The sequence below is a fragment of the Prionailurus bengalensis genome, unplaced genomic scaffold (genome assembly GCF_016509475.1).
Source record: "Prionailurus bengalensis isolate Pbe53 unplaced genomic scaffold, Fcat_Pben_1.1_paternal_pri Un_scaffold_70, whole genome shotgun sequence".
Classification (NCBI taxonomy): Eukaryota; Metazoa; Chordata; class Mammalia; order Carnivora; family Felidae; genus Prionailurus; species Prionailurus bengalensis.
The window spans coordinates 175434-189691 of record NW_025091170.1 but is presented as its reverse complement, the minus strand read 5'-3'; the positions used below and the strand labels follow the sequence as shown (position 1 = coordinate 189691).

At 42.1% G+C, this 14258-nt stretch overlaps 1 protein-coding gene across 1 annotated transcript in view; it reads left to right on the top strand.

Moving 5' to 3' along the window:
- Nucleotides 1-290: 290 nt before the first annotated feature.
- LOC122478471 (probable cation-transporting ATPase 13A5) overlaps nucleotides 291-14258 on the top strand; it is a gene marked incomplete at its 5' end in the record, with an annotated part of 44896 nt that continues 30928 nt past the window's right edge. Inside the window, 8 exons of the mRNA XM_043572063.1 lie at nucleotides 291-352; nucleotides 1932-2082; nucleotides 4611-4697; nucleotides 5284-5440; nucleotides 7417-7534; nucleotides 10701-10825; nucleotides 11643-11803; nucleotides 13991-14116. Coding sequence (XP_043427998.1) covers nucleotides 291-352; nucleotides 1932-2082; nucleotides 4611-4697; nucleotides 5284-5440; nucleotides 7417-7534; nucleotides 10701-10825; nucleotides 11643-11803; nucleotides 13991-14116 — 987 coding nt within the window. The remainder of the gene's footprint in view (nucleotides 353-1931; nucleotides 2083-4610; nucleotides 4698-5283; nucleotides 5441-7416; nucleotides 7535-10700; nucleotides 10826-11642; nucleotides 11804-13990; nucleotides 14117-14258) is intronic.

The following is a 14258-nucleotide window of genomic DNA, read 5'->3' as shown; positions in this document are numbered from 1 at the left end:
AGCTCACTGCTGTCAGCATAGAGTCTGCTTTGGATCCTCTGTTTCCCTCTCTCTCTGCCCTGCCCCCCCCCCCCACTCAAGGCATGCACACATGCTTGCTCTCTCTGTCAAAAATAAACATTAAAAACATATTTTAAAAAATAATAAAAAAACCAAAATTTAATGCTTACAAACAAGGACTTTGGACAACTAGATCTACTTTAATGTTTTAGGAAGTTGGGTTTTGTTTAAATCATGATATAATCAAAAGTTCTAAATCTTATGCTAATACCAATTCTAACTTCTTCCAGACTGGCACTCTTACGGAAGATGGGCTGGACCTCTGGGGGGCTGTCCCTACTGCTGACAACTGGTAAGCACTTCAGTGAAGATGGGATGTGGGATTGGTGTAGCTACCTTGGTGCTATTCAAGTCCATCCTTCTGGTGTCCCAATTATTCTAACTTGTTAAATTAAATGGGTTCTAAGTTCAGAATCAGATGGGGAAAATAGGCCTTCAAACTCCACATGAAAAAATAGAACGAACTGAATAAGAAGCTGAATGAATAAAAAAGAGGAGCAAAGGGTGAAATCATAACTGTACTTAATTAAAAACCACAAAGATTTGCTGGTGGTTATTGGACTGGGCGGGGTGGGGGGGGGGAGTCCAGAAAGGAAGAGTTCCCTCCCTTCCCTCATGTAGCTCACATCGCATGGGATTGAAAGGCACAAATGCATTCATCTTCTACGCATAATACAGTCCATGGAAAGAGCTATGATTAAGGCACACATATCAGAAGAGAGAAGAAAAAATAATAGTGATTGATATAATACACAGTCTTGGATTTTGGAATAACATAGTGGATAAAAGGTCGAAATTAATTTTGGAAATGAACAGAATGAGGAAAAACACCTGACAAAGATAGCACTTGAGATAGAATGTTAAAGGGTATATGGCTGCCATTTTTACAGACACAGGTGAAAAGCTGGCTACAGGAGAGGGGAGAGCAATCACAGAGATGCTACCCCAGAATGGATAGTGAGGAGAGGGCCCTAGCTCCCCTTCCCCACAGGGGTGAGATCTGCCCCCTCGGTCTAAGTACAAGATGCCTTGACTCTTCAGCTCTAGATATCCCCCTTTGGCTCTAAACAGTGGTTGAGACTCTGTCATTGAGTCATGCAGGGGCTCTCCAGCACAGTGATGGGGCCAAGCACAGCTCTGGCACGAGATAACAGCAAACAGGCAGTGCGGTGTTGCAGAAAATACTTGGGTTCAACCCTACTCATGTGGTTCAGCTCCTGGCTGCTCAGATGGCCGGGCCAAGCTTTTGTCCAGACAGGCACTGCTTTGTCTTCTATTGGCCAGACCAGTGAAAGGGGAATAGGATGCTTAGAGTTTTCACCCCTCCTCTCTTTTCCTTTCCCCAAATGCTCAGGTTTTCGGGGTGTAGAAACCACTGTCTACAATTATCATTTGGCTATTAGATGGGAAATGAGAATGGTAAACTGTACCAGTCTACCATCATAAAGGAAAATGAGACGCTGGATATCTATGCCAGGAGTTTCTAGAAATAGGGCAAAGGACTGAGTCATGAGAAATATTTCAGAGTCCAGGTGTGCTTTTCTTTTATTTTAAATTTTTTTAATGTTTATTTTTGAGAGAGAGAGAGAGCATGAGGGGGGAGGAGTGGAGAGAGAGGGAGACAGATTCTGAAGCAGGCTGCAGGCTCTGAGCTTACTGCCACCCTAGGCACTGACCTCAAGTAACCTGACAGAAGTCTGTGATTATATCCAGGCACTTAGACTTTATCATACGGGGCATGAGGAGCTCTGGAAGGATTTGAACATAAAGGTTAAGCATTATTGAAACTCTGTGTTGGCAGGATTTAAGGGGCAGAGTGTGTAAAATGATTTTGTTGAAGACTTTCATTTCTTAATCATCTTCTCTCCCAGTTTTCAGGAAGTGAATAGCTTTGCCTCAGGCAAGGCTTTGCCATGGGGCCCGCTGTGTGCTGCCATGACCAGCTGCCACTCTCTGATCCTTCTCAATGGGACCATCCAAGGAGACCCACTGGACCTCAAAATGTTTGAGGGCACTGCCTGGGTAAGATGATAGTTTCTTGTTTTGGCTAAATGAGAACAACTTGAAGAAATCCTTACTGAAAGTGGAAAAGTTTTCTAACTTTGAAGCTCAGAGAAGATTTGTAACAACATTGAAGGAAGGTTTGACTCTACCTGAATATCCCAGTATCTGCTCCCAAGAACTCTGTTAATGAGTGCAGCTTGAAATAAGGTTCTGTGATCAAATCGTTTGGGAACCTGCTGTTTTAAGAAAGTAAAATTGATTTCTTGACTACCAGATTTCTTTAGTATACTGTGGTGCATTGTGAATATTCAAGAAGGAATAGGATAAGCAGCATTTACCAAACCTTCTTGACCACAAAACCTTGACAGGCCAAAACGTGGTACATTCTCGGTAACACTCACAGAGAAACAGTGGTCTAAAGCAGTGCTATTCAGTAGAGTAGCCACTAGCCGGCGACATGTGGTTATCGAGTACTTAAAATTTGGCTATGCAACCAAGGACTGAATTTTTCAATTTTATTCACTTTAATCAATTTAAATATAAATGGCCACAGGTGGCTGGTAGCTACTGTATTAGACAGTATAGGTCTAGATACTAGCCTGAAGGTTTCCCAGTCCAACTGGATCAATTTTTTGAGCTGAGTATGAACAGTTGAAGGGTATAAGCCCATTCTCATGGCTGTCATGACATGGTGAGCAGACCTCTTGACCCCATCACTTTCTAGCTGTGTGACCCCAAATCCAGAACCAAGATTCTGAGTCTGTTACCTCAGGTGTGCATTGGTGATAATAATGCCTCACTCACCGACTTGTGGTAAGCACTGATCCTATGAGCCTACAGGGGCTGCTTGCATTGAAAAGTGCCCACCAAGTGAAAAGCATTCATTCATTCATTCAGTCAGTCACTATTTAGTTAATTATGTTACTCTGCTCGTCAAAAAACCAAACCAAAACAAAACACGTTTTCAAGCTACTGACAATGATATCTTAACTACAGGGCAGCATTTAAACAGAATGTTAAAGGAATGAAAGCACATGACTGCAGGGACATGAAATACACCTCACAGAAAGGCAAATTTATAGATGTATAGATTTATAGTAGGGGGAGGGGCACCTGGGTGGCTCAGTGGGTTACGTGTCCGATTCTTGGTTTTGACTCAGGTCATGAACTCACGGGTTCATGAATTCAAGCCCCGACTTGGGCTCTCCACTGGCAGTGTGGAGTCTGCTTGGGATTCCCTCTCCCTCTCTCTCTCTGCCCCCCCCACACTGTTTCTATCTAAAATAAATAAACTTATAAAAAAATTTTTAAAAAAGTGTGTACTGGCAAAATTGTAGCTTTCTAGAGGCCAAAATAATAAAAGAGGAAACCTGGTAAACATGGAAATTTTTGATACCAGCGAGTTAAAATTTAAGCATTTGCTGTGGAGAAATCTTCTACTTAAACACAAAGGGATAATCACTTTCCTGGATCTTAACGGAGAGGAATCAGTGTAATTATTACACATTGCCCTCACCGGCGTCCTTCGCGTAGACACAATGATGAGCTGCTTAGGGTCGTTCTTACTATATGTGACTTTGATCCTGGTTCTGACGGTGGCTCTTCTCCATCGAGGGGTGTTGGTCTATTTGTACAAATGACATACAAGTTGGGGTCTTGTGCAGGAACATAAATTGCTAGGATTATCTCTGTAAGAACTGTCTTTAAGAGCAGTGGTATCCACCCCAAGCGAAGTATGGAAGTGCAAAGTGATTTGCAGAATTTAAAGCTAGGTGAGAAACAGTCTCGAATTAAATATCCTTTGGTGGATAGGAACCTGTCATGAAACATAAGGAGGGGAAATATCCTTGTAGACGCTAATAATTTTAGTGCTACAAGGGATGTCAGAATATTTTTCAGAAGAAATTTGAGATCTGGAGAAATGGAGGCATTGTCCCCAATGTTAAACAGGTAAGTGATGGAGCAGAGGCCAAATGTTGTCTCCTGTTTTCTGATTTGTATATCTGACTGCCTTTCCTATATTTTAGGTTAATATTGGTTTCTCAAATGGTGTAACTTATACTGTTGCAACCTCCAAAGAATGCAAACTGTTTTCAAATATGCTTTCTAATTTGCCAGCAGCTAACTTGCTAACTCTCTAGCTAACCAATTAGGCTAGTAACGTAGATACAGAATAAGAATTAATCCTAGGTTTATCTCAAGACCCAATCCTAACTCAACTGAGGGCTAATATGCTCAGCTATATTAAATTCTCATCCAGTTACTAGTCATACCATTTAGGAAGAGCCATTGGCCTGTAGCCGGCATTTCTTCCATCAATTACCACTTAAACTGTAGTCACAATATTTCTGGCTTTTTGACATTCTCCAACAAGGTCCTTAATAACGCAACAGAAATTTGACAATGATGGTATTCAGATAATTGGCCTACAAGAGAAAATATGTGGAAGGGGCTTTGAAAAGTTTCAAGTGCTGTGCAAATGAGAGGTATTTCTTTCTTACTATTTTGCTCTAAGGAATCTTATGAATGTTTTCATTTTGAAACAGATAATGGAAGATTGTGATGCAGACTACTGCACATTTGGGATGCCAGGTTCAAACATAATAATAAAGCCAGGACCAAAAGCCAGTTGGGTATGACTTGCTTTTTCAAATCAGACAGCTCTTTCTCCTTGAAACTAACAGTGTCCATAGTTGGTTTGCTCGTCCCTTCATTCCTGAATCTATTTTTAAATTTATTCATGAACCTGTCTTATGCTAGAGCACTGCACTAGGTGCTAAGGGATAGAGTGATTTCAGAGCTAGATGTGTGGGGCTCTGTGTTGGAGGAGTACAGAGGCTGGTAGAAAAATCCATATAGGTGCAAATCAGTGCAATACCCTGGGCCGACTGCTATAATAAAGGCTGAAGAAAGAGCTGCAGGCGTTCAGAGGTGAGAGTGAATACTATTTATGAGAGAGAAGTGCCACAGAGGAAGGGACCTGTGAACTTGGCCTGGAAGATGATTAGGATTTCTCCAGGCAGTCAAAGGGAAAGGCCGCAGAACCAGACAACTTGATGAGGGAATCGCCGTCGAGGCAGACAGAAAAGTATCAATGTTGTGACAAACATACCACTTCATGACGTCCCTGGGTTCATTGCAGAGCAAGTCTTATTTGTTGGTGTGCATCTGTGAAATTTCACAAGCATCTTAAGCTCCCCTTTGTTGGTGCTGTCTCAGAGTCCCGTGGAAGCCATAGCCATCTTGCGCCAATTTCCATTTTCCTCAAGCCTGCAGAGGATGTCTGTGGTCGCTCAGGTGGCAGGGGAGGATCACTTCCATGTGTACATGAAGGGTGCCCCGGAGATGCTGGCCAAGTTCTGCAAGTCTGAAACAGGTACTAATTGACCCTGTTCTCTCTTTCAGGAAGTAAAAATGTTTTAGAAGCCCAAACACACAAAGCACACAAGACTAAATGAATGTAGAAGTGATTGTTTTCTCAGTGAGTGAGAAGTGGGCCCAGGAGATCTGATAAGACAGAGGTGACCATTTCAAGGCCGTGAGGCAGAGAGTAAATATCTGGCTTTGATCCATCCAGAAAAGTCCAACCACAATGGGGTATCAGGGAAGGAGATATGAAGCAAATATCAGGAGCCAGAACAGGAAGCTACGTAAGGGTGAGCAAACCAGGAACGTGTGAAGGGAATAATGGGACAGGTCTGGGCCCTGCACTCAGCCTGCAGCTGGGGCGCTCCGCCTGATACCTCTGGGGGCTGGCACCATGTAAGGGCCTCGTGCCGGTCAATGGAAGGAGAATACAGACAAGATAAATCTTTCACACACACACAAAGTGATTAGAGCAAATTAGACGGTATTAGAGCAATGCAATTGATCATTTTCACAGCAATTTCATCTTTCTGGGCTAGATTTTGAGCTGATTTGTATTGTCTCTTTGTCTTACAAACATATGCACTAAGCGGCAGCCCAGATTTGTAAGGATATTGTTGCATTCAAATGAGTTCATTTGGATAAAATTGGCCTTTTTCTCCTGATTTTCATCTGCATTCTCCCTATGATTGCTGATAGCCATCAACTTGTGCACACAATTTTAGATTTGGCAAATGATTGCTTTAACTTCTCCCTCTACTTAGAGCCTTTTTTACCTTAGAAGCGGCCCCTTTTTCTGACCTTGATCTTCCTCAGAACTCCCATGACCTCTAACACTCTATCCCTCTATCCCTCACAGACTGATGGCCTATATTTTGCTATACATTTTTTTTTCAGTCTCACAGATGCAAGTGAGTATCTTCCTGAAATTTTAACTGGTGATTATTGCCCTTGCTCCCTGGTAAGGGTTTGGGTCAGTCACTTCTCACCTCTCATCCTTCTGGTAGCCCTTCCAATTCTTATTTGTCCTGACCTCAGATCTTTGACATATGCTAATAACTTCAGTGATTTCTCCCCCTGTATTTAGGAAATAGAGAGCTAGGAGATGCCTTGATCCCCACCTTCTGGATCATTTTAGAATTACAGGAAGCTTGAGCTGAATGGGGACATTGAGGTCCACACCCTCTCATTCTATGGATGGGAAAATTGAGGAGCCAGGAGACCTACCAAGCCCAAGGTCAGAGAGCTAGTTGGCAGTAGAGTGGATACTAGAAATCAAGTGTTTTGCTACCTAAGCCACTACACTTCCATTACACTGTTCTTTTTAATGCTCTTCTAGGCATCCTATGAGCCATAAAGATTTCACAAATATTGTAATATTGGTAATGACTACCATGCCAAAATACACAAACGTTGGCATTGTGTCGTCTGTCCTCTATAGCAGGGATTGCGAACTTTTTTGCAAAGAGCTAGGTGGAAAATAACTTTGGTTTTGCAGGCCACATGGTGTCTGTCTCAACTGCTCAACCCTGCCATTGTGACCCCAAACCCGACATAGATGATAAACAAAGGGGCATGGTTGCATTTCAATAAAACTTTGTTTACAAAAACAAGCAATGGACCAAATTTGGCCTCTAGTTTGCTGACCCCTGATCCAGAGGATCAGCTGTTTTCATTTTATCCTTGTAGACATAGTCGTGAGGTCTATCCTTATTAAAGCCAGCCAGTGGAGTTGACACCCAGGGGATGACCGGCGCATCCTTGGCATTCATTTCTGTCAGAATAATAAGAGCACCCTAATGAAGTTGTGGCTTTTAGCCAGAGCTGTAGTTTTTCTATTAAAGTTTTTGTTTTTTTTTTGTTTTTTTTTTTGTTTTTTTTTTGAATTTTAGAACAAGGTACAGTGACTGGATCCCAGAGTCTTGCTTAGGAGGTGGGCAGCCTTCAGTGTGACCTTACCTTTACCTCTTTCCTCTCACCTGACAGTACCCAAGAATTTCCCACAGGAACTCAGGAAATACACAATACAAGGCTTCCGTGTCATTGCTTTTGCCCATAAAGGCTTGAAGATGAAGAAGCTTTCAGAAGTAGAGAATTTAGCCAGGTAAGGAAGTCAGATATCGACACTAGAGCAGGCTCTGTGTGTGTGAAGTAAATGAATGCTGGAGATGGACAGAAGGACAGCTCCAATCACGAGGAAGCCTCCTGGAGATGGAAAGTCGTCTCATCCAATCTCCTAACTTGGAGCCAGGCAACCGTAAGCCACACTGGGGAAGACTGGTTGGAGGTAGAACAAAGATGGTAGTCCAGATCTCTTGACTCCCAGCTGTCAGTGAGCTATCTCTGCCCGGCAGTCCATCATCCAATCAAAAATAACCAACACTCCTTCAATCTTGGAACATTATGTGGCTGACTGGTTTGGGGGTCCCACGTACAAACGGGTTGAGAAGGAGAGAGTGGGCGCTGTGACACACTGACCTCCAGTATGCTTTAAACCTGGTTTCAGACCTGGAGATGTAGTGAGTCTAAGTTGAGTTATATGAAATAGGATTCAGTATTCTTACATTAATGGATAAGATGTCCTCATTAGAGTATAATCTGCAGATTCTTTTCTCTTTTAATGTTTCTCAGTTTTTAAAGGTTATTTTTGAATTGTCTAAGACAAAAGAGTAGTGAAATACTGCGGAACATTGAATAACAAACTATGCATTATCTTCGATGTAGTGTCGCTGATAGAGAAACCCTCACTTATGTACAATTAGCACCTTCACATAAGATGTGGATATCCTTGGTTCAATGTTACTGTTTACAAGCTATGTCCATGTGTTCTAATAGAATCTTTGTCCCTTCCTTGCACTGTGTCTATTTCCCTCGTCTCTCAAGTGTAGGATTGGATGATCTTTAAGGAGCCTTTCAGCCATGACATTTTAATCTTCTAAATAGAATCACAAAGCTCATTTTGAAATCAATGAAATAAATTACGGCACTCTCAGATTTAACATTAAAGGTGTTAGCTATTCTTGAGCAAGCACCAAGACCCATAACACACAGGATTTTGTAATTTCTCAAGGCAAAAATTTTAATAACAAAAGCTAAGGTTATGTGTGAAGAAAAAATTCATGTAGTTTGACCAGGAATATTGCCACCACCCAGCTGCCACACACTAATGTAGCTGTGATGTTCTCATTTAAAAGTCACTGAGGAGTAGACATTATTATAAATATAACAGAATAAGAAAGTGATGATCAAATGTGCTAGATTTCCAATCATCTCAGATTTTCCCAGAGAATATCAGGATCCTATTATGCTTCTTAAAATTTCGCTACTATTTTCAAACAGAGTAAGGGAAAAGTGTTTTTTTTAGAATCAAATTATATTTCGCAAAGTTTTCGAATCAGAAAGATCAAAAACTTCTTTAAAAACTGGTGTGTCATAAAAGGGAAGTAGAGGAGTTTCTGTCTCTCTCTCTCTCTTTTTTTTTTTTTTTTGGAAAAATAAAACACCCCACACTAGCAAACAGAAGAAATACTTTGTCAAAATTCTCCCTTTCATTGGTTTAGCAAATTTCTATTGAGTTTGAGGGTGCACGAGATACTCTTTAAGGCACTGAAGATTCTGAAGTGAGACAATCTTTGCCCTCAGAAGCTTATATCCTAATTGGGAAAGATAGATAATGATACCATTTTACCTGGAGTGATCAGGGAAAGTCCTCTGAAGAGGTGCCATTTGAACAGAGATATGGCATGAGGATATCCAGAAGAAGAGTATTGCAGGCAGCCAGAAGAGTGAGTGCAAGGGCCCTGACCCAAGGATTTGCCGGGAATGTTGCAAGGTAGCAAGAGGCCCAAGTGCCTGAATTGGTGAAAAACCGAAGAGTCCTCAGAGACCAAAACTGGAAGAAACTGGTGGGACGATTCTTTGTTTTAGTTCTAGCTAATGGGAAAATATGAATCCAATGTATAATAGACAGCTATGAAGTTAAATGATAGAAATTTAACACATTCTGTATTAAGGTAGGTCTTTCCTAATATTCTCCGAGATCACTGAGGCAGGATTCATATCTCATAATCTGAGTACTCAGCAAGTGCCCAATACAAGGTCTAAAACAGAGTGATTGGTGAGTGGACTTTTGAATGAAAGATGGAGTAACTTGTTCTGTACTCCAGAGATAAGTTTCCTCACTGTGTTCCCATCTAAGTTTGAGTAATATTTTTCATCAAGAAATCCAACTCTGCTCTTTCTCTTGAAGAAGGTTTACTGACTTGCGTGTTTATTTCTTCTATCTCCCAAGTCCTACCAGCATGATAGAAAATAAATAACATCAAAGAAAACTAGAGAGGTGATTAAGTGCAGACAGATTTCTATCATTTCTGTAAGATGAAAAGTAGGTGGGGGGCGGTGAATGGAGTCTGAATCAGTAGGGATGGAAGAAGTGTGGTCTACACCATGCCAGAGAGAGAGATGGCGAGAGGGAAGTTGCTCCACCCTGTAGAGCCTGACAGGCAGAGACTCAGCTCTATCACGTACTGTGGAAGGTAGACGTGGGACAGGACTGAACATGGGAGATTGTACCCAACAAGGTTAGGTCCTTAGGTCTCCAGCTCCTTCTGCAATCTTAACTCCTCCCTGGGCAGAAAAAGGAACAATGCGAGATTAAGAAAGAGATCTTGGCCCCCCACGTTGACTTTTTAAAAAGTCACCTGAGATTTATTCCATTCCTGAGGTGAGTTCCTATAAAATGAGTGTAACCCAGTTAGACTCCAAGCTTCCAATTTCAAATTCTGATAACTTTTTGAAGGCTTAGCTGATATCATATATTTTCTGGAGGTTACAGATGGAGGTTGAAAGGAATGATTCCATATTCAACTGTTACCGTAGTATCCCGTAGACTTACTAAATGCCTAACTAAACTGATTACCAGGTCACAAAAAAGGTCTTTGAAATTAAAAACAAAATATGTGTGATTAACAAAAATTTTAGAAACCAAGAGAAGAGTTGGTTGATAAACACATTCTGTTAAAAAATGGAGTTGAAAAATGGAAGAAGTTGCTAAAAGATATAAAAATAGTTGCCCCAGGGAAGGAGAGGGGGTGAATAGGGGTGGAGACAGGGATTATTGGTTTTCATCATAAGCTTTTGGGTTCTTTTTTATTTTTAAAACATATGCATGCATTACATTGATAAAATTTAGAAAAAGTTTTTTAAGGAAGAAATAAATTCAACCGTCAAGACTCCATAAATAAGTTTAATATTTTCTCCTGAATCCCAAGAGAGAAGGTGGAGTCAGACTTGACATTTCTGGGACTTCTCATAATGGAGAATCGCTTGAAAAAAGAAAGCAAGTCAGTCTTGAAGGAACTGCATGAAGCCTGCATCAGGACCGTGATGATTACAGGTGTGTACTTCTGGAGGCCTGACACGTTCAATGTATCCCAGGCGTCAGAAAAAGACCATGTGAGCTAAGTGGGTTCATGTGGCTGAGGCAGAAGGAAAAATACTTAGCTGTCATGTGTTACTGTTCTTTGACTCCTGTTCTTGCGGCACAAGTGCAGCAGCTCCAAGATGACTGTGAGATTTGGTAGCAGAGACCATACTTCATTCTCTTTGTCTAATGCCCCTTCTCCCTACTTGGGCTTGGTCCAGAGTTAATAGGCTCACAGTAAATGTTTAAACACAAGAACGGATACGTGCTCATCAAGAACCCCAGTGAGGCTTCTGTGTAAAGGGTGTAAGACTCTACTGAGCTGTCCTTTAGGGCTGTGGGGCAGGCATAGCATATGCTGATCCAGTCCACGCATGGCCCAGCCCTCAGTGTTCTAGTCTCTGTTTGACTGCAATCCGGATCCCCAAAATGGTTCCATGCGATCGGAGTGGGCCCGTGTTATCTTCACCACTTGGGGCTCTCAGTCTTCTGAGGGTTCATCAAAAAGCACGTAACCATTTCCTTATTCATCCTTGCATGTTTTGGAAATATTCAGTGTTGAAGACATGCTGCCATTGTGGCAGGGAGATGCAGACATTGTTTTTGACCACTAGAGACAGACAGGCTTGGGCAAGACGGACAGACAAATGGTTATCAAATAAGGCCAAAAGTGGGAAATGCCCCCCAAAGAGCACCAATATTGGGGTATGCCCACTCAGAGGAGGCAGAGCTCAATTTGAGCTGCTGAGAGATTTACACAGAAAGCAAGCTGACTCTCTTTGTCATCTAGGTGACAACCTTCAAACAGCGATTACTGTGGCAAAGAATTCTGAAATGATTCCTGGAGGAAGCCAAGTGATCCTTGTTGAAGCCAATGAACCAGAAGATTTTGTTCCTGCCTCTGTGACTTGGCAGCTGGTTGAGAACCAGGAGAATGGACCAGAGAAGAATGTGAGCAAATGTTAGAAGGCCCCTTGGTGGCCTGGGCCGATGGCATATAGCCCTGGCCTGGGCAGCCTTCTCTGGGCGTTAGAAGTCACCAAAGTCAAAACCCTTCACAGCTGGAGGTTCTGAAGTTTGCAAAGCATTTAGCATTTCCACTAGCACTTCTCGCCTTGGCTGCATGAAGAAATCACCTGGAAGAGTTTTAAAGCTTCCAGTGCCAAGGTTTTACTGGTTAAATCCAAATCTCTGGGTTGGGAGCTGGCATCAGCCCATGATTCCAATGTGGCTGGGAACTTATGTCCATATTTCCCATTTGAATCTCATAGTTGGCCTATACAGTTGACAAACTGTTCAATTCACAAATGTGAAAACTGAGGTCCAACAAGGTAAACTTGCCCAAGACACACCACTGGCAAGTTGCAGAGCAGGAAATCAAATTTAGGTCTGTCTGATAGCACCCAGATCCATGGGCATTTACTTGTTTATTTTTTTAAAGACTTTTCAGAAATACTTTTTAAGTTAAAAAAAAATTTAATGTTTATTTTGTGTGAGAGAGAGAGAAACAGATTGCAAGCTGAGGAAGGGCGGAGAGAGAGGAAGACAGAATCTGAAGCAGGCTCCAGGCTCTGAGCTGTCAGCACAGAGTCCGACGTGGGGCTCAAACTCACTAACTGTGAGATCATGACCTGAGCTGAAGTTGGACGCTTAACCCACTGAGCCACCCAGAAGCCCCCAGATCCATGGCCATTTAGATTGTGCTGTGTTCGTGACATTAAGTTAGCAAGTGTCAAGCTTTTCGAGATAGCAACTTTCCTGTGCTTTTGTGAAAAAAATGGGCTGCAGCCTGACATCCTATCATTAAATGTGGCACCTCTGCCTTTGTCTGAATTCCAGATGGTCCTCCAGGTGATAAATTACAAAAATGCTCCCTTCCTTCAGGCTGACCAGCCCTTTGGATTGTTAAATGTAGAGTAGGCCTTGTACAGTATACAAACTGCACAACTGTACAGTGACCCTACCCCTACTTGGCTCAAACCCCATCATATTGGCTGTAAAAGATGACAGCTCTATCTGCACTTTCAGCAGATTTCTGGTGCTTATATCCTTGCAAACTCACTTGCTTCTGTGTCAATGCATGTTGCCTCCATTTCACTGTGTGATAAAAATCAGGTCTTCACTAATTTTTAACAAACAGTCCACTCACACTACCCACTCACTAATTTAATACCTTTACTGAAGTTTTGGCCATCGCTGGGTAGTCTGGCTCCCTCCCACCACTTTCCCTATCCAACTTTCTATTGAAAGCAGAAGGAATTCTTTCCTTGCCTCATGTGGAATGCTTTAAGCATATTTTTGTTGGCTATTTTGCAGTTGGGAGAAGGGGCGTGGAAAGAGAGGGGTGTATCTCCTTGCCTCCCAATTCAGAATATGAAGATGAATTCCTCTAGTGAAAAGAATGTTCTCACCTTCTATGCTATTTGAACTCAGAGTTCTACACTAATGTAAGGACCCCTGAGAAATGTTGCATGAAAAAGCATGATCAGCTGTCAACACTGTGAGTGCATGTGCATTCATCGGGTGCTCTCTCTTGGGGCTGAGCCAGGTAGAGCTAGATTGCAGTGATGGGAGCACATTGACAAGTGGAGGGCAGGAGAGAAAGAGCCGGTGCAATGGAACATAGGGCATGGAAGAGGAGTGGAACACCATGAAGGAACATGTTGCCTGTTGAGGTGGGGAGAAGGCAGGTGCTATAAGGAGCTAGGCTCTGAAGAAAGAGTCTGCCTATTTTACAAGGAAGAAATTGGGGAATGATTGGTGAGTGAATGACTGGTAAAAGATCTTAGGAAATAAAAGCATGAAGAGGAGAGGAAAGAGGAGGGAAGAATGTTTTCTACTCTTCCTTGGAATCACTACCTCGGAAGGATTTCCTCAGCAGACTGACATACATGTATGAACTCCTAGGACATGATCCTGAGCATTGTGTTGTCAATGTCTCATATGTTCATATAATTTGGGAAGGACATTTTGAGTGTCTTCTTCATCGGAGTCTAGGTTCCATGGACAAATTGCACATTATGTATTTGCTGGCCCTCACACTATTGCATAACTTGAATACACTTCCTTCCATAAAACATAGGAAAGCAGAGACATTCTTTAAGAGCCCATGTGGAAACAATGCCCTTTTGAATTTAGGAAACCTGCGTTAACATTGGGAACAGTTCGGTGCCTGATGGAGCAAGAGGGAGCTGTTACCATTTTGCAATGAGTGGGAAATCCTACCAAGTGATATTTCAGCATTTCAACAGCTTGCTTCCAAAAGTAAGTACTGGTGAAATGTTTTGTTTTGCTCTCAAATTAGTGAGGCAAAAAAAAAAAAAATGAAGAAGAGAATAGTGAAGGTGATGATCAGTGAGGTTGTCTCAGATTTGGGGAATAAACACCCCCAAAGGTGCTCCTTCAG